At 37.0% G+C, this 20,930-nt stretch overlaps 1 protein-coding gene and 1 long non-coding RNA gene across 9 annotated transcripts in view; one reads left to right on the plus strand and one right to left on the minus strand.

Moving 5' to 3' along the window:
- LOC121662649 overlaps positions 1-20,930 on the minus strand; it is a 787,841-nt gene that overhangs the window by 672,872 nt on the left and 94,039 nt on the right. The gene's annotated exons all lie outside the window — the stretch shown is intronic.
- The window catches only part of GRM5 (glutamate metabotropic receptor 5), a 247,690-nt gene that overhangs the window by 166,425 nt on the left and 60,335 nt on the right, over positions 1-20,930 (plus strand). For all 8 annotated transcript variants that reach the window (XM_042024013.1, XM_042024016.1, XM_042024014.1 and 5 more), the window contains one exon: positions 18,224-18,459. In XM_042024013.1, coding sequence (XP_041879947.1) covers positions 18,224-18,459 — 236 coding nt within the window. The remainder of the gene's footprint in view (positions 1-18,223; positions 18,460-20,930) is intronic.

Genomic DNA, 20,930 nt, shown 5'->3' on the forward strand with positions numbered 1-20,930 from the left:
TTAGTATGTCAGAGCCCTGGTCCACTGCTGACATTCTCGTGTGCTGCCACCAAGCAAGCAACAGGAATTTAGGAACTGAGCTTTGGTTGCAACATCTCTTCAAACCATTCACAGAATGACTTGTTTAACCCAGTCACTGCTGTGTTCCTCTGAAGGTGCTGCTTGCCAACCTGCTGAGCAAGACAATTAAATGCTATTCCGCTATTTTCTTTGAGCTGGGATATTTTTCTTTCCTTTTTCCAAATACCAAGTAGAAACCCTCTTTATCTTCCCTGAATTTTGTCCAAAGCATGACTGGTGTGTCTCCATCCTGATGTATTCCGTGTCATACTCACTACATGATGAGTTTTGATTGAGAAGGGTGTTTTTACGTACAACTTGCAGTTTTTGCTCTACGTTTTTTAGGTCTTGTTGCTTCATTTGCAGGAGCTTAAGTAGTGTTATTTTGGAATGGGATTTTCTGGGAGTATGTGTCACTGTTGGAATCAGTGCTCTTTTCTCATCCTGATGCTCTTTTTGTAACAATCAACTTGTGACACCATTCTTGCTCTAGTGTTTCCAGCAACACATGCTGTCACTGCTCTGTTTTGAGTGTGTGTCCAGGCATTACAGTCTGTGCTAAGGGAATGAGACATTCCTGAAAACCTTTGTTCACTTTACAGTCCTAACAGCTTCCCGGCTGAGACTGCAAGTCCAATAATTCAATCAAGGTGGGATCCTAAATTGCTACATCACATCATTATACACAGAAGATTAAAGAAATCTGAATTCACAGATTTTATGTCAGCTATTTTGCTTAGCTTACAGCAGGTAACTGCTACTGTATTTTACAGGTCTGGTGTATGCCTCAGGCTCATTCACATCTGAAGTGAAATCTTCAACAGTAAAATCAATGTGATATTGCACAGGAATGTAAACCCAGGTGTCCTTGTGTTTGAGAATTATCAGAGTTAAACCCTAGTAATGATGAATGTGCTTCATACCGAAATTTTCAGAAATGCCTCATGAGATGAGGCTGAACTGACTACAAGGGCTTCAGATCATGCTAGCTGCTTTAATTCCCAGGCTGCCCAGGTCCAATTTGAGCAGTGGTTTTAGCTCTATTCTTTCTCCAAGGCATAACTGCCTGCCTAATGATGTAACAGTAGCTGACCTTTTTCTTTCTCTTTTATTACTCACTACGTGCCTTCATATGGCCAGAACAAGGTTGGTATGATGGTTTTATGTTGATTACAGACTGCTTTTCACAGGAGGAATCCTACCAGGTTTGATTAAATCTGTGCATGAAAGGCCCCTAAATACCAGCAGAGTAGCATGGATAAGCCCAGAATCAGAGTAAATTAGAGTCTTAAGTTATAATCATTATTAGCTATATAAAGACAGCAAGCAATATCTTGCTGAGAGCTTCATCAGGTCTCTTCTGGATTTATCCTGGTGCACAATGGTTCTTATCACTTCAAACTGAACAAAGTTCAGGTCTCAGAGGGTGCAGCTCACCTTGCTCTCTCCCTCTTCTGCCTGACCACTGCTCTAAAATATGGGAGGGCCCACGTCCATGTCGTTAGGATGTGTGGTTCTGCTTCCACAGGTCTGAACAAAGTCATGATATGCCATCATATCGCATGGCCAAAAGGAGATTTGCAAGCTAGACATTCATGTGTCTCAATCCTCTTACAGGTTTAATTAGGGAATGTGCCAAACATCTGCAGGATGGATTCCCCCCCCAGAAGAGTTACCATTATCACTTTTGCTGAGACAGGTTGTTAGAGATAATACTTACCTTGCATGCAATAGCTTAATATTTACAGCACTTGGCCAGGACATAGGAAGCTTGCCTTCTGGATGCAAGGGAGAGTGGACTTATGTGTGTCAAGCAAATGCCCTAAACCCAAGATAGATTTGAAAAAAAAGTTAAGAAGGTTTCATAACTCCTCATTTATTTAAGCTGGTGTGCATCCTGTGAAGCAGGCTACACTGGGATAGGGAGAGAACATTAAACACTGAGTAGAAAGGCTGTCTGAATGGCATGCAAAGATATGTTGGCTGGATTTGTGGCTCAGCTCAGGGCAGAAGTTGTAGTTTGTGTGAAATAGTCATTATGCAGAAGATGAAAGTAAGGACCTGCCATCTTAATTTATATCATAAAGTTCCTTTTTGGATCTACTTCTAGTCATATCAAATAAGACAGGATCAAAACTAACTTAGAAAGAAATGTAGAAATTAAAGATATTTCTGAATTTGTATTATAGAAGGTTGGAGTCCTACTGTTCAATACTGTAGGCAGCTATTAATTATTTCATGCCTTAGAGGACACAGTCATGTGCTGACACTTCAATGTATCCTACCACAAAACAGAAACCATTAGGTCTCTCTCTCTTTTAAGAGATGGGAGAGATAGTTATGTCTATCACAAAGTTCACAGAGTATCAAACCTTTTGATAAAATGAGACAGAGACTTACTGCCTTACATGTATTTCAATGGAAGTGAGGTTTATATACTTCAACCTAGATACCTTTTTCCTTTTTTTTTTTTATTAAAAGGAGAAATAAATATACTTCTGTTAAATTTTTCATATAAATTCTCACAAAGAAGATATATTATTCAGTTTCAACTAAGAGTTTGCACCGTCCATCACTCTAAGCAGTTATAGCAAAAGTTTTGGGAAATAGGGTAAAATTAACATCTTATTCTTTATAAATCACTAGGACAAGAAGTTTAGTTTGCATACTCTAAATGAAGTTATAGTACAGTAGGCAATTCTAATTATCCTTCAATTTAGAACAGATGACTGGAATTACAATTGCTTTATGGAAGATATCTAAATCAAATCCATAGTACTTTTATAGTTGGTTCTAATTAATCAGTATCTTACACAGCACACATGTACATCAGTAGAAATCTTTGTTTTTCAAAAATGAATGTTTGAAAATAAAACCAGAAAGAACAGATGCTCCATTGTAAATTCTCATGTCCAAGGAGTTTTCAAATGTGGTGAATGCCCAGTATCAATGAGAGCTCCATTTCAATAACCTGGGCTTCTTAATGTGCTACTAGATCAAGAACACCTCAAAGAACACATTAAACAAAATGCATCAGACATAACCCAACATGTTCTTCTGGGAAAGGGCACCAGATCAAAGAGATGGCACCAGATCAAAGAGATGGCATTCTGGCACCATGGTTTTTCATGGAATGATAGATGGCTATTGCAAAAGCAATAAATATTGGTAAAGGACATGTTAAAGGAAGATGAAACTAAAGAGAGTCACTTGAAGGCTGCTCAATGACCATGATTAGCTAACCAAACCTCTATTTCTTGAACCCCTGACATTCCACCTCCCCATATTTGCTAATAAAAATATCACTTCTGCAATGTTTCCTTTTATATTCTGAGTTGGCACCACTGCTACCTTTTTTCTGGAATGTTTTACTGTTGTCCTTTGGCAGTTAAAAGCATCCTAGGGAATAAAGTAAAGAAAAATTTATCCCTCTCACATAGAACTAACTGCAGTAATTTTCTTATGCTTTCACTGTAAATAACCTTTGTTTTATTCTCTTTTTTCTTTTTCTTTTCTTTTTTTATCTTATTTTTTCTTTTTTAATCTTTTTTTTCCTAGTGGTTGCAGTCTTTAGTTATGGCTTTCTTCCTTTTTTAATTTATGCTACATATGCCATGAAGTTCCAGGTTGAATAATTCCTGAGTTACACTTTTTTCAGTTTGGCAATGTGGCTGCACTTTTGCTCTATTATTAAATTCACTTTTGCGTGTTTGCTTTCACAGCCCAGACCTCCTTCAATGCAGAAATACATTCAAGATCAACAAACACTGAAGTAAAATGAAAACAGAATTGTATGTTGTCTTTATATTGGAAGCATTGCGCTTTGAGCTGAGCAGAAACCTAGGAGCATAAAATTTTGTTCGTTGTATTGGTTTGGTTGGATGAGAGAAAGCTATATCTTACAACGTTAATTTTTTTCAGGGAATGATCCAAGTATTTGCTGCCAAACACAGTCCCATCAAAATGTCCCAAGACAGCTCACAGCAATCTGCTGGAAAACACCAAGAAAGCCATGAACAAAAGAGAAACAAAATAAAACACCTCCTACATTCCCCATACCCTCTGTCTTTGCCCTGTCATGCTAGCTGTGATCAAAGCTTTATATTTTATTTTGCTGTCAGAAGTTTCTTGGTAGCTTGACTTCTAGTTATTTTAGTCAGAGAATGCTGATGCTATAGCCAAACCAAGTATAGCTTTCTGAGTAACACGGTGATGTTGTACAGACAATGTTCTGGATCAGTAATTCTCAGTTTTTGTAAGCCAAATTTCACACCAGCCAGAACAGATCCCACTGAGAGACTATACATCAGAAAAATTTATTAGTTTCAGTTGTGTTCTTATACTTGGCTCATACTTCATGGTTTGGGAGCCTCTGCCTCAGATTAGGAAAATAACACCTATTCATGTGTTTTCATGTCTTTCTTCCCACTCCTCTTTTTTATAACAGTTCTTATTACCATTAGCTTCATTTTTGTAACTTAAAAACAATAAAAACCTCTGGGATTTTTAATTGCATGAGTATGGAAATTTGACACTCTTTTTTTCTTAAGAATTTCTGAGGATTAGGCTGGGGTTTTTTTCTGTGAATTAAAGTTATATGTGTCTTTATAGAAACTATGTTTATTTGTCTCATAAGATATTTTCTTACATTCTTATTGCCATACTCTTTCTCATCACATAGGCACTTTGATTTCAGAACACCAAGCAATTTCAAAAGCTCTTTTATCATTTTAAAGTTTCTGTGACTAATATAGGCATCTTAGATAAGGTAGTGCTTTTATTTTAGAAGCCTCTCTTGAGTTGAGAAATCCACACAAAATACCTAAATTTCCTTTACGATCCTTTTGTCAGACCTTTAGAAGGCAATCTGGGCTATGAAAGATCAAAATATAAAAATTCTTTATCTGTGTCAGACCCTGGCTGCCGAGTCTATTTTGAAACAAGTTCTTACAAGACAAGTACTTTTGAGTTCTCTCTTTTTTTTCCTGAAGGTGTTGTTTAAGGCAGTTTTGTCTCTTCATGTCCCCACAGCTCTTCTTAATCTTCCTTCTTTATGAGCTGTTCAAGTGGTTAAAACAATTATAAAATTATAGATGGATATAAATAGGTGTGCAACAAATAAAGACCTACAAAGGGTTCAGAAATAGGTTCCCAAATCCCAAGTTTACTTTGATCATCACTATCACTAATTATCTTTCTCAATTAAGAAATCAAATGAATTATCCCACAAAAATGACTTCAAACCTCATTCTTCCAAACCTGTATAAGATTGGATGATCCACAGCATAAAAAAGAATTTAAGAACATAAGTTCAAAATAAAAGCCTCAAATGTCAAAAAGTATGATGATGAGATAATTCTGTTTTAGAATCAAGCATAAGAGTATTTTCAAAACTTCTGAGAATTATGAAATTATCAGCAGAAGTTACTTTATTTTTGTTTCATCAGAAGAGTAGTCCACACCTCTTGTCACACTAATACTGTATGGATAGACACTCAGTTGTAACACCCTGCACTATTCCAGCCTAATGGATACTCTGATTTACTGTCAGAAAGAGAGAAAAAAATCCAAATAATTGTGTAACCGGTCAGAGGCAAGTGGCCTCTTCATGACATTGCTGGCCTGAACATTAGGTGGAGCCATCTGCACGATGCCTCTTCAGACCTCAGTTGTGATGGCACTTTATCATCGATACCATCTTGTGTTTAGGTATTTCCTCCCAAATTAAAGTACCTTTCCCAGTCAACTTAATCTGTGTAAACAATGGGAAGGCATTAAAGTAAAACTGGTTTGTGTATATCACTAGATTCTTTCCTGAAAAATTCTACATTGTCAATGTCTCGGTTTTTGTTTGTCACAGTATCAATTGCACCTTTATTTTACACTTCCCCATGCCATATTATTTATTACAATTTCATTTCTTGTGTGAGGTTAAGGAAATAAAAAAAAAAAAAGAGAAGTAATGCAGTATGTGATCGATTTATTTAAGGAAAATGGTGTTTTGCTAGTATGCTCAGGCCCAAAATTATTGCTGTTTTCTTACACCAAGGTTCATAGAATTATAGAATTGTTGAATGGCTGGGGTTGGAAGGGACCTTCAATATCATCTAGCTCCAACCCCCTGCCATGTGCAGAGACACATGCTTTGCCTTTGCTCTCCACATTAGCCATGTAGACCTAATTTTACCTCATGTGCCATGACTACATAGACTAAATTACAGTTCACTTTTGTCCGTCTTTGACATTTCTGTCTCAGAATATGAAGTAGCTGTGTTTCCAATAAGCAGTCATCCCTCAAGGCTGGGTGTCATGCAGTCCACACACCAAGGTCTCTACCAGCCATCTGCAGCACATGAACTGCTGTTCTACCCCTACTGCATACTGCCATAATTTCAAACACAGTATTTTTTCAAGATGAGCTTTTTCCTATTTATTTACCCAATAGTATTTCCTTCTTGCCCTTCCTGTCCCTACAACAGCCTCAAGAAAACCAAAACTATGGCAACATAACAAACACAATACATTGCTAAATTTTTCTCCCACTGCACTGGAGAAGCTGTTTTTCTTATGAGTATATATTCTTGGCTGGGCAAGTGTCAGCAAACACTGTTGTAAGCTTTGTGTCACTGCCCACTCACAGACCACATGAGCAGCTCAGTGTCAGTGGTGTTTCCTTGCATATTATATTCAGAAGGAATGCCTGCTTTGCTCTCTCCAACAGCTGGTTTTCACAATGTTTGTTCATGTCTTTGAGACCACCACGGGTCTGTTGAATTTGCTTCATGTAGGCTACTCGTAAGATTCACAGGATATTGCAGAGGGGGAAGGCTACATGGACTGATAGCTTGATAGTAAGAGACTTATATCTCTGGAGAAACATACTAAACAATAATTTGTGGTAGAATGTAGCAGTTATTTCACCTGTGACAAACCAGCAATCGTGAGATTGTGGTTGCACAACCCTACATTGTGTCCACCTTCCTGGGAAGCGTGTTCAGCTCCTCTCTCCATCCAGTCAGGATAGAAATTGATCTGTCAGTAAGTTCCTTAGAAGTTATTCTGAGCTACTTCTCTTTCAGTCTCATCAGTACTTCTGTTCTACTACATAGAAATCATCAAAATGTTCTTGTGGCACTTGGGGACGTTGTTTAGTGGTGGAGTTTGCAGTGCTGGGTTAATGGTTGGACTCAATGGCATTAGAGGTCTTTTTCCAGCCTAAGGATTCTATTTCCAAGCTTAATGGTCTAACCACCAAATTGTTTAGTCATGTCCCTTCATATTTCCATTGAATAAATTGATTCAAACAGGATTTTAAAAAAAAAATAATATCAGCTTATTACCTACAAGGAAAGGAATGCCAAAAAGAGATCTGATGATGAATATTTTCTTCATTTTATTAAGTGGTATAAACAAATATTCATGCCAGGATGTTGAATACAACAGGAACTAAGAATCATCATCCAATAAACCCTTGGAACCCTTTGTTGAGGTACTCAGAGTTCTGGCTGATACTGACAAACAAAAATAAGTGAATTTATTCTGGTTTGTTAAGAATAAACAGGACAGTCTTTAACACTTAATTTAAAAAAAAAATGAAATAAACAAAAGTACTGTGACCATACAGTAAATCTTATTTTAAGCAACACAGATTTAAAAATAATAAAATAAAATACTCTGTGTAAACAGTAAATTTTTATTTAATTATCACAGAGTTGCAATCAAATGAAAGTATTTTAAATATCCAGGTTTTGTACTGTCGGTGACTTTGGCTGAAAGGGTTATCTGGTCAGAAAAATCACAACATCTTCATTTCAAATTGATTGGAATTAAATGGAGTAGAAAAAGTATTTCAGTAGTTTTTGAAATTGAAATGAATTTAAATTGGCATGCAATTGGCATCTACTAAACTTTTAAATGTCTCTCAAGGTGGAGGATAGAAAAGAGGGTTTTTTCTATTTTTTTCTTCATATTGCTTCCTTTCCCCTGCTCCTTTTGAAGCCTCTGAGACTGCTAGTATTGGACTATACGGTGCAATTTTGAAAATTTCTTGTAAGCGTTCTTTTATGTACTGCTTTTTCTCTCAGTGTATTCTGGATGGCATTTGTTTTCAACTTTACACATTGACTACTTGTATTTTTAAGCAAATTTCTAATGCAGAAGGCAATTACACACTTAGGGTACATATCACCCATGGGCCTCATTCTATTTTCGTCAAGGCAAATCTCTGTCAACTCAATACAACAAAGGAGCCATAAAAGTGCTGTTCAAGGAGAATCAGGTCCACTTGAACAGAGAAACTAGGCAAAATTAAATGGTACTGATCTAACGGTCTTCATATCTGTGAGTTCTCTCACATTATTTTAATAATGTTCTTCCTCCACATGGGTTTGCACAGTGTCAAGAAATCTCAGTAATATTTATGCTGAGAGAAATTACTTCTTTTAATAACAAAATACCAAGAGATGGTAAAGAAGCTTTTTGTCTACTTGGTTTGAAAGTGGTATAGTAAATTGTTATTATTTACATTCTTATCTTCACCCAAATTAAAATGATCCTAATGACCACTTCAAATAAGACTTCTATTGCTTTATGCTGCTGACATAAGTCCTCACCCATTAAAATGGTAGAACATGTGAGCTGGTGTTTGCTAAACTTATTCAAATTCTTCTTCTGGGCCTTGACCTCATGTAAAATTTTTCTGCTGAACACCTTTAGAGAGAGATTTCTAGATTTGATGAGCTTTGGTCTGAGTATAGTAAAGCAAGTTCTATCATGTCTGTGTGCATGGCAACACAGAAATCAATCCCTCACTGTGGGAGTTACGGTCACTTACTTAAAATGTCTAACTCCAAGCTCTGGGCAACTCAAGTAGTTGATGTAAAATTAGTTGAGAGCATAGATGTGCATTTGCTTTTGAAAATGATGGTTCTAAGTCTGTAGAAATGAGAAATACAAACTGCTTTTGCAAAAGAAATCATAAAATCATAGAATGGCTTGGGTTGGAAGGGACACCTTCCACTAGACCAGGTTTTCCAAAGAGACCAAATTGCTTAAAGAAATATAACAGTGGATGTCACTCTGTTTTCAGATTACTTTGTGCCACCAAGATGTAAATATATCCCTGTGTCAACTTGCTCTGATTCTTGTAAGAGATTTGTGATTTGCTGCAGTGACAAATCCTTTTGTCCAGACTTCTCAAATCTTGTGATGTACATATTGCATCTTATCCCTGAGGTGGCGGCACATTTAATGTGACACATTTTCTCTTTTCAAGAATAAGGCAGTTTTGAATGCTGCAAAGCAAGACACAGAAAGGCTGCACAGCCTTTGACACAGTCTCTTCCTGTGATGACAATGACTGTCTAGTGATGTTCTTTCTCTGACAGTCATGAGAGTGTGTGCCTACTTCCTCAAGCAGTTGACTCAAAGAACGTCATGTTTACAACTCATGACACCTAAATTATTCTGAACTGGGCTTTAGAAGATGAAGGGCTTATAAAGCTGCTCTATAATTCAATTCTGTGTATATCCATGGCTAATACCAATGTGAGTGGAAGGCATGAGCTAGTCATCACACATATTGTCTGAGGGCAGGCACTGAAGCAATTAGAGGGATATATCTTGATCTGAGCACAAGGCAGTCCTGACTGATGTCAGTGGTAAAGCTTCAGCTGATTTCAGCAGGAGGAGAATTTCAGTATATTTACACTGCTTGTGTCATAGCTTGGTTTCCTTTGCCATATTTGGCTCTTTTTGCTGAGCAGGATGTTAAAAAAATTACTGAAATTACTGATTCCCTAGGGGACTGTGAATATTAATGTATTTGTATTTTTGATTAATTTTGTGCTAATTATAACATTTATGGGCTTGAAATTACTTATTCTTTCTCTGAAAAAAATCCTACATAACATCTGTCATTTTAAACTTTTGCACAGGCAGACTTGTTATGTATTGTACGACTAGAAATTTTATATTAGCCCCTCTAGATTTACTAGAGCATACATCACACTCTGGAGATTTAAGACTTTTTAGAAAGTAATAGTCTGCTTACCTCTGTGCTATTAGACCAGTGGAACCTTTCTAGGTATGCATGGTTTTAAAATACGTTCTAAAATACAAATAATATTGTTACCATATCACCCTTGCCTTTCTGTTCTGTGTTCAAAGGTTCACCACAAAGTTACTGATTAGTCATAAACAAATTCTCTCCAAAGTAATAAGGTTTAGTGTTAACATATGCATTGCTATTAAGAGTAACTACTGAAATATATGTACTTATGCTACTTTAAATTTTATTTTGTGTGGTCTAAATTTTTAACTCATTTTTGTCTAATGTTTATTCCTCTGTAGAATACCTAGATATGTTCATTTATACTGATTTACTCATACCGTTGTTTATACATTAAGTATATTATTTATTGCTGAAAATGTTGTTCTACGGAAACAATAAGAGGTAACACCTCAAGTGTTGTTTTGAATTACATTTCATAGCATAGTTTAATAACTTCATGAATACATGTTAAAAGCACATGACAGCTGGCATACAGACATGAGGCATTCTCTATTGCATGCTACTTTTTTCAGGCTAAAAATCCTGTAAATATGCTCATGAGAAATAAATATATATTTATGTATACATTTATAAATCATATGATTATATGTGCTAGATTTTCTATCAAGTGTAGAATGGCTTCACTTAAACCATTTTTTTGCCCATTTCTGAAATATTTTAAAGTAGTAAGGCTATCACAGTTATCTGTTCATTTGTGTCTGTGTTTGAATTTATTTTAAAGATTGTTGTAGCATATCCCTGAAAGTGGTGGCTGGATGTCTAATGGGGAATCATTCCATCACTGGCAGCCTCAGTAAATTATTATCATAAGATAACTCTGATTCAGAATAGGTTATTTTTCTCCTGGTGGACTTGACATAATGAAAAATCCTCTGAATCAATGCAAGCAATCATGAGAAGAAATGCAGCATTGGTTTCTATATCTGTGCTGCTGTAGAACAAACTGAGGATCTTCCTGCATTCAGGGTCATCCCAGAGATATTTCCCTTCCAGATCCATGGGGTATACAGAAACTAGCTTTGTGACAGCATGTCAAGACAGTAGGTATTCGCTTATTTTTTCTCCCAAGCCCTAATTTCTGTTCATGACTTCTTTTCATATTTGTTTATATAGGCTTTGTAGATTACATGATATTATGTAGCAATGGACTTTTTGGTGCCCTGAAGCTATCCTGAAGTTTGGCATTCTGGAGGAGATAAAAATCAGTATTTTTGCAGTAAAATTACATATGAAATTGGTTTAGACATGAACCATTTCTTTTTCCTTTCCTATTTTTCTGCTGTTGCTGACATTATGTAACTGGTGGCTTTTAGGCTGTCACTAGGAGAAGTTTACAGTTTGAGGAGCTTAGAGTGAATTATAAATATGACTCAACAGCATTAATATCGTTGAAAAGAAAAGCTGCTGCCATATTTTGAAAATGCACTTCAAGGATATGAAGTAATCTTTTTACCCTGTAAAAAAGCAGTGATGGAAGCAGTCCTTGATGTCTGATGGCCAGTTCCCAAACACATTTTACATTTTCCTACAGGGCACATCCCTTCCTTTGGTTTTACTCTCTTTTGACCATGCTTATTTAATGCAAAATCTGAAGAAAAATGCTCTCTACTCCTCTTTTCACAATATGTTGTCATGAAAAGCTTGCTTTCTCCTCCCTCCCTGCCCCTTATTAAAGGCTTATCAGTTTCTCCTGATAGCTCTAGGGAGGAGACTGGAGACAGTGTGGGAACTGCTTGCTGGGAATGTGGACAAGCATTAGCTTTGGATAGGACATCCCTATATCCCTACATCTATATGGATCACAACAGCACACTCCATCACTGCCTTCTCATCTTTAGCCCACAGAGCTCTCATTTTGATTCTCACTGACAGCAGCACCCAAGTCATGTCCTTGACACTGTCAGCATTATCAGAGCATCCCAAGGTAGCACTGAGTCTGCAGGGACAAGGACCAGCTGGACACTTCGGGAGGAATGCCACCCTGAGTGACAGCAAATTTAGAAAACATCTCATCAAAGGAAAGTTGGATACAACTGGGTTTATTCAGTCTACACAAACCTCAAAACCTTTACAAAGAATTGATCTAGAGTGAATGCAGTAAAAAAGTAAGGGACTTAAACTGTAGCACAACTTTACATTTAATCCTAGGAAAACCAAGTTGTCTAATATTCTTCTTGGAAATATGTCAAATATTTTCCTTCTCTTCATGAAAGAATTATTTGCGAATCAAGAGAGCATACTGAACAATTTCTGTATTCTTGGTGTTTTCAGGACTAACTTTCAGGCAAATTTCTCTTCAATTCAGAGACACCCCATATGACTTATATTTATGGATTTAACTTCAGTTAGAATGATCAACTTTGACATCTTGCAAGTGTGAAGAAATAGGAATCACACATTGGAAATTGTATTTTGTTATACACCCGAATACAGTCAGGCTGAATTACTTTGCAGTTCTGAACTACAGATGAACACAGCTGCAAAACTCTCTGTTTTCATGCAAATTAGATGTTGCTATAGGCTACCGATCCCTCAAGTTGCCATCACAACCTTTCTCAGCTTGGGGAAGTTTGGATACTCATCAAGTAATTAGTACCAATAATCCCCTGTGTAAGGTATCTGCCAAATTCACTGCATAGCTACTTCTTCTAGCTGTTGTCTTGTAGAAAACAGTGTGCCATACTGCCTAAAAATAATCAGGAAATTTATTTCCTTTGAATTACACTTTAATTTATTTTGTCTCTATAATATGCATCAAAAGGAAGAAAAAAATGGGGGTCTGCAATCTAAAAAAAGCCAGGCAGCAAAACAAGAATTCACTGCATGCAGTTATTATAAAATGAACTCATCTAAATGCAACAGTTTACGGCTGCTCAGCAAAAGCTATTCCACCCTCCCCTCAATGTTAACCAAACAAATTTACCTTTGAAAGACCAATAGTGCTTTGAGAAGAGCGTGAGGAGACTTTAATACTTTTAGAACTCTTAAAATATAGGAAAAAAACCTTGAAAGAGCAGAGAAATACAGTGAAATGAAAATTAAAGACAGCCGTTTAGACAAAAGCTCCTACACAGGTGGAGAAATATATTTTCAAATGCTATCGGTCAGATTTTTGGCAGGAGAGTGATTAGATGTGGGCAGAACAGCAGCTTCCATCACCATTATGTGGCCTGCCTACAAACAGGTTTTTGCATAACAAAAGAAAGACCAGTCTACAGCCTAGTAAATGCACTCATTAACTGTAATAGCGTTAGCTATAGCTTGAAAGGGACTTAGGAGAAAAAGAAATCAGCTCAACTGATTCCAAGACCCTGCTGCATTTTCAATGTAGAAAATAAGTAGAACTGTTTGCAAAAGGGAGTCTATTTTTGTTGTACACGTGTCTCTTAGTATTTTGTCTAATCTTAGAAACAGAGGTTTAGAATATGTGCTAAATTTTCCATGCAGTTTTCACAGGAATCATAAAGCTACATTTGCCAGCTCACTGGTACTGACTCACGACGTTTCATTGATCATTGTTTGTCCAGAGCCAACAACTGAAAACTGTCTTTCAGTGTAGTGAATCACTTAATGGACCAAATTAGTAGACAACTCTGTAGCTTTCTATGCTCTATAACACTGGGGTAAAAAGACAGGGCATCAGGTAACAAGGGGAGGATCTGCTGCAGAAACATGTCTTCCATCTGGTGTTCTGGATGTCCACCAGATTGCAGTTGTAGTTGGTTTAGCATTAGACCTCTCCCTGCTACATTCTCCCACCCAGGACTGGCAGCAGCCTAGAGCAGGCAACTCCGCCATCCTAATTAGTTATTTAGTTATTTCCCAAAAAATCTTTATATCTTGATAGTATATTCTTAATAATACTGGATAGATCTTGATAGTATATACCTGATACCTTGATAGTTTATCAGCGATAATATATTTTTTTTAAGTGAGCAATAAACATACAATTTGTATTTACAACTCACTGTTGCCTAATTTATTAGTACAATAAAATTAAAATTAGTAGATTGTCAAACATCCAGAAAACAGTAACTGAAAAGGGTTCCCTAGTTTTAGGGACTGTCAATTTGCACAGTGTACCTGTTTGTTCTGCCCCTCTTGTAGTATCCAACATATGCTCTTGCTAAATTTTGAGGCAGTCTATAGTTAATGGTCTTCAAATCACAGACTGTGTATTGTTTTCTACACATTTGATTCTCTGAACAGTAAAGTTCCAACTCTGTCAGGATACTGCATGGAATGAGACAAAACCATAACAGGCATTGGCGCTGTTCAGGAATACTTAAATCTGAAGCTGTATTTGAAGGATACTGTGGTACTGAATGGAAAAATAATCAATTGTAGTTTTTATTTAATCCTTTTTCAGCATAGCATTTTCTTCTTTGAACCTTTTTTAGTCCAACTGTCCCTAAAAAGTGGCAGAATTTCCCAACGTCCTTAGAAGGCTTCTCAAGAATCTGAAAATATTCACTGAAACAAATATTATAAATTCTATAGCTGAGATTTAAGAAATGAATTAAACAGTATAAAAACTTGTAATATTTAAAAATAAGATCCATGTCTATTTAGTGTGTAGGCATGTCAGTTTGTGCAAATCATTTTGCAGTTGTTCAAACATGATATCTTATTGTTGACTTATTGATTTTGTAGTTTCATTTCCCATGACAAAGGTGATTTGGACTATGGAAGTAACAAGTCTTAAATATAGGGTCAATATTACAGAACTAATGCTATGGATATTCAAAGCTGAGCAAGTGGCCTTAAACTGCCAAGCCTGTGTTTACTTCAGACTGTCAACCAAAATGTCTAAATTAGGGAACATAGAATTTCTTTTCTGTTTTGAAACCTCAAAGGATTATCTTAATTATACTGAGATAGTGTTACTTGGGGATTAGATGTAAAAACCTTCCTTTCACCCAGCAAAAGAGAGATAAAACAGTTTCATTTCCATTTAGAGTAATTTTGACCCAATACACACTCCTGCCTACCCTGACTGCATCACGTGAATTAACTGTGTGTATAGTCTAACACATGATTTATCCTAAATAAATTTCTCTTGCTTGTTGCTTCTCATAGCAACTACAAAGAGAGAAAAAATACAAAAATATTAATTGTGTAAAAATAAGTAAGGTAAAATATTGTGAGAAGCTGGGGAAGCTGCGAAGGAGGGGTATTATTTTAACTTTCTTTGTATTTTTGCTCGAATCTGCTGGGTTTTATGCAATCATCATTCCCAGATGTGTCAAATCTCAACATAAACTGATGCATAGTGGATGTCAAGAAGTCAGGTAGCCTACTGTCATCCCTCCACCAAGGCAGGGACATTTATATTAGATGGATGCTTGTCTATCTTGCTCTCTGACACTCCTAAGACTCTCCAAGCTATTCTAGTTCCTCATTCTCTCTACTGTGAGGAAACTTTCCTGGTGTCTAAGATGAGTCTTTCTCTTTTCAGTTCAGGTCCTGAATGCTTATGTCAATATGATAAACAATTTGTGATCTTTTTGCTGATGCTTTTGATGGACCTGAAGACAAATATTGGACCTCTCCCCTAGTATTGTGTTTGGTTCTTCAGGCTATAAATCTTCAGCTAATTAAATCCAGCCTGTTTTCTAGATCATCTTCTCACTTTTTGGTTCACCCTTTATCCCTGTCATTAACCACTAGCTTTTTTATGTATTCATTCTACCCTGTCTACCTACTCACTTTTACAAGCTTTTGGATAGTAGTTTAGCATTTGCTTTTCCACTTTGTTCATCAGAGGCTTTGTTATCTCTACATCATTTTCTGTACAATACACATTTTGAGTAGGTTTTATATAACATTCCTAAATGCTTTTTGCTCAAGTAGCGAAGCTGACATACTTATTTGAATGAGAAGCAGCTCTGTTGAAATAAGAAGCTCTCCTGCAGAAAAGTTGAGAAGGAGGGTTATGTAATATGAAGTTGTCATTTCCATCTTTTTTAATAATTTAAAGGTATAAAATGCTATCTCTGTTGCAAATCTTCTTAGAGGGGATAGCTAATCATAAAGTAATACTGTAAATTTTACAGCACCCTGCTGGATTAGATCTACAAAACTGTTCCTTTGAAAAGGATAAAGAAATTAATTACAAGAAAACAAGCTTTTCTCTAGGTTTCTCTGAGACAACTCATAAAGATGGAATACTGACAGCATGGCTTTAATTCTTTTTAATTCTAGCCGGTTTAAAAAATATCCCACACTACAAAACCTATCACTTCCTGCATTCAAAAACTTGTCAGGTTTTATGAGGGTGGATAAAACCACTTAAAAATTTGCCAAAGATTAAGATGAATCTTTTAAAGGAAAGGTTAAATCAGTCATAAATTTAAAACACCTTCTGTGGCTTTTATCACAAAACAACCCAGAACAGGTTTTAACTCTGTCCAGTAAATACTCCTGGATGTGGAGGGTGTTTGTCTTACTGAGCCTCTTGAGTGCTGTTGGGAACATCAGCACCTGTGTTCATCCCTAAGGTGGAAGGTAAATTTTCCAAGTGCTGCATTCAAGCTGAGCAGCAATGATCATCTTTTTCTTTTTGTGAATGAATATTTTACTCTTCTGTGCTGAGCAAATCAGTGCATTGGAAATCTGAATCATGTTTAATGGTTCCTTCATTTTGATTCCAGACACTGGAATATTACTTTTCTCCTTGGTGAAGCTGCTATTTACTGACATTCCAGCTGTTGTAAGAAGATGTAGTCAAGAGTCCAGGCTTTGCTGAAACAGTGTCTTGTACAGGAGTCACTCTCCAAGGGCTTTTGCTCTGTGTGAGGACAGCTGAGTGCACAGCATAGGGAATGTGCTGGGGACCAAGTGTCTGCAGCAGGATTCCTGCCTGCTCTGCAGTACAGGAGAAAAGTTTAAGACAGGAAGTGAATGATCAAAATAGAACAACAGATCCACACACATAAAGGTCACCTACATCACTTATAGTATGACTAACCTACAGAAGGGCTAGCTGTAAACAAATCATGATGTTTTAAAATAAGACAAGTTGAGCTTATTTTTTATCCTTCAATTACTCAACTTTTAGGATTTAACGGTGCTCTCTATAGTCAACATCAGTGACTTTTTAGAGGGGGGAAAAGTGTAATCTGAGATTCTTCTACAAGACTCTAACTGTAAGACCTGGGGCTTTTGAAAAACTGAAATATGTTCATGATAAAACAGAAGAAATCTGCAATGCTCTAATGAGATATGTACATTTTTAGTGCTGAGTGAAACTGCATAAATGCCAGTACTTCCAAGAAAATCCATTGTGAAACTGGGGAGAGAGAAATTACCCTGAGAAGTTTGTGACATTTTGTTTGAATGGGGTTTTCATTTACTTGTCTCTCCTTGTGGTTAGAGTGTTGCAAGCTGAAAGGTTAACAGAAGGGGATTAAAATTCTGTGTGCAGTACGGTATCACACAGCTCCATAAAGCTCCAGCCACAAGCAACCAAGAAATAGGAGCAACACCTGGGTCTGCATAATGCTCTGCCCAGCTTCATTAGTCATGTCTGCAGAGAGCATTTATTACTTCAGATGCAATGCCATGTTGTCTCAGTGTTTCTGCTTGAGCAGTGCCAGCCCTTTCAAGACTTGCTTTGGGCTCTTTGTGCCGTGCTCCATCAAGAAGTATGGACATGGCCTGCAACAGAGTCCTGCCCTTTGCACAGTAAGAGGTCCTGTTCTCAAAGTCACGTCCTCTCAGGTAAGAGTAGTGTAAACCCAGTGTCAGGGAAATGCTGAATCCAAGGTTTTCACCCCAGAGCTCAGTGAGGTTAAGTGATGCAGAGATGCACTTATACGCAGCATATTTCAGGATATGTGATTTTTAGTGTTGTTTCAATTACCTGACGTGGAGGATGTGGAATAGATAAGTAGAAGGTGCTGATGTCAAGCAAATAGAAGTAAAACACTGAATTATTCCTCGAGAAGAATTACAGGTGCTTTACAATACGCTGCTCAGAATCACAACTCCTAGTGTGTTTGCTCTTAGGCTCTAAATTTCAGTGTTAAGAAAGCTCTTTTCTTATTCCTTTGAATGGTTAATGTTTTACTTTTTCCATTACCCCTGTAGTGATGGCTGGGCAGACAGGTATGACGTGACAGAAGGGTACCAGAATGAAGCTGTTGGTGGGATAACGATCAAGCTCCAGTCTCCAGATGTGAAATGGTTTGATGATTACTACCTACAGCTTCGGCCAGAAACCAATCATCGAAATCCATGGTTTCAGGAATTTTGGCAGCACAGGTTCCAGTGCCGGTTGGAAGGGTTTCCTCAAGAGAACCCTAAATACAACAAGACTTGCACAAGTAAGTGAATTTATTACTTCTGCTGTGTGAAACCGTGTGAATGAAGGTCTGGTCTGATGCAGCATGGTCTGGTGAAATACTGAATTGGGTTGGAAGAAAAAGAAGCTGTAATTGCAATGCTTGCTCTTTTCAAAATGATGAAAAGCACAATTTTAAAAGTATTCAGATTTCTAAAGAAACAGATAGTGCTTCAGTACCCAACTGCTCTCTATATTTGAAAAACTACACCTCCATAGGCATGTAAACATTTTCAAAAATGCTGCAAAACACGAAATGTGCCTTTTCAGAAGCAGAGCTAGACATAGTGCTTTGGTTCACAAGAGCAACGAGAGAGCTAAAAGTTATCTGAAGCCCTTATGGCAGTGATGATTTGTGAACTTCAGATAAAACACTAGGTGATTTGAAAGATGCCATTAGGTTTTCTTTCAGCCATGGATCATTTCAGGATGTGCCATTTTGAGCTGATCTATTTCATTCTATTGTACTAATTTTAGCAGAAACACCAACATCAATTTGTCATTTCTGCTCTACAGATAGATGTGGTACATTTTTCTGGGGTTTTGTTGGGGTTTTATTTATTATTTATTACTTCTGTTAATTGGTCTTTATTTCATGAAATGCCAAGCAATGCTAATGTTGTCTAATGTACTAATTAGTCTGCACGCTCTGTAGGCTCAGTCTTTCTCTTCTTTTTAAGTGAGAAGTCCCTGAGTTTGTAGTCTCACTGGAATTAGCATTTACCCAGTTCTTTTGGTGTGTAAAATGCAGATTGTGATGTGAGGCAAGAGGCTGTGAACTGGCGCGCATCCCTCGCATTCTAAAGGGCATGGGGACCCGTGGCACCAGTCAAATGACAAGAGACACAGCAGGAACCAACAACTCAGTGCCTCAGCAAGAAGACCCAGACTATCTGGAAGGAGTCCTTTGTTCAGGGTCCTTTCTTTGAGGCTAGGAGGATTGTTTCACAAGCCCCTTCTCATTGTCTGAAACTCTCTGGGCAAATTTTTCACTATTTCTGACCCTTGAGATATCACTAATACAATGGGTATCCTGTTAGTGTTGGGGGTAAGGTGGTGCTGTGCTGGGCCTTAGTCCAACCACAGCTCTAAACCCCAAGGGTTCTTCCCTCCTAAAAATATCAATATCTTCCACACACATGAGAGCAAGAAATGTCTTAAAGATCAGAGTCTTGGATTTACACAATACAAACCCCTACGTAAATCCCACTTAATGATCATAAGTCTTTCTTTTGATTTGGACAAGGTTGCAGGGGAAGTTGGTGACTGAGATGTAAATTGAATCTAGAAATCCCAAAATCTCAGCATACACCTTCAGCATCCATCTGACTTTTCTCATTATTTTTGTGCTGTTACCCACCCAACACAGTCTGAGACAGGTTTTATTTGCACTATTGACAGATACTGCATATTGAGGAGCAAACTTCATTGATTTCCCCACGATAATGTGCACCTGTTTCCTGAGTTGTCAGTGCAGTGGGCATAGCTGGATGTAGGCTAATAGAGACCTGGTTTCCATCAGTGTGCCATGTAAAAAACCTATCAATTTGATTTTTCCTGGTTTCTTTTTTAACTTACCTTTTACCAACAATGCGAGAATTTAATTTATGTTTTGTATGAAAGATTGGTAACTATGAAATGTAAGTACCTAGAGAGTCTTTTATGGTGCCTAAAATAAAATTCACCAGCACAGAAAAATTATCATGGGGGTGCAGGGAGATGTTATTTCATACATGATGTCACCCAGTCATGGATATAAGATAACTTAATTGTAAAGCTTGACTAATTTGTCATGAACAGCACTCATGGCTGGAAGCTTTCTCACAAAGAACCACAGCTCAAATAGGTTCCTTAAAGCTGGGAATGTCAGAGACAAAAAAGAAAGTGCAAAAATCCAAATCTGCTGATTTTCAAATCATGACTAGAGAAAAAGACTATTTTCCAATTAGATTGCTCCAATTTCCTTTTCTTCAGTTTTATTGTAATATTCAATGCTGGACCATGATGGCTATAGTAAAAGAATAAAAACCAGATTATAATAGCTTTAATTCTTTCTTGTTGCTGTAGGGCAAAAAATGCTAATTCAGTTGTGTAATTTGCCAGGTTAACAACATTATGCTCGGCAGTCAGTTAAAACTGTCCATTTAATCAGGGTCTTCACATAGGAAGTTGTTATTCATCATGTTACTTGGGTTTATAGTTTTGATTTTTTTCTAGACCATCAGTCAAAATTCATATAAAGAAAATTCAAAGTTTGGCCTGAAAGATGGCATGCAGATTTACTTAATGACATATTTTGTGCCATAAGTGCTAAGATGCTTATGCTGGTTTTCCCACAATAGCTCCAAAACTAGACAAAGGTGTAGGATAAAGTGAAGAAACTCAAAGTTACTCAACTCTGTGGATTAACCAGCAAGAAAGACATAAATATATTCACTAAGATTTGCAAGAGTG

The sequence above is a fragment of the Corvus kubaryi genome, unplaced genomic scaffold, assembly GCF_017639235.1.
Source record: "Corvus kubaryi isolate FWS band 111438036 unplaced genomic scaffold, C.kubaryi_AGA036_p1.0 37260, whole genome shotgun sequence".
NCBI classification, from domain to species: Eukaryota; Metazoa; Chordata; class Aves; order Passeriformes; family Corvidae; genus Corvus; species Corvus kubaryi.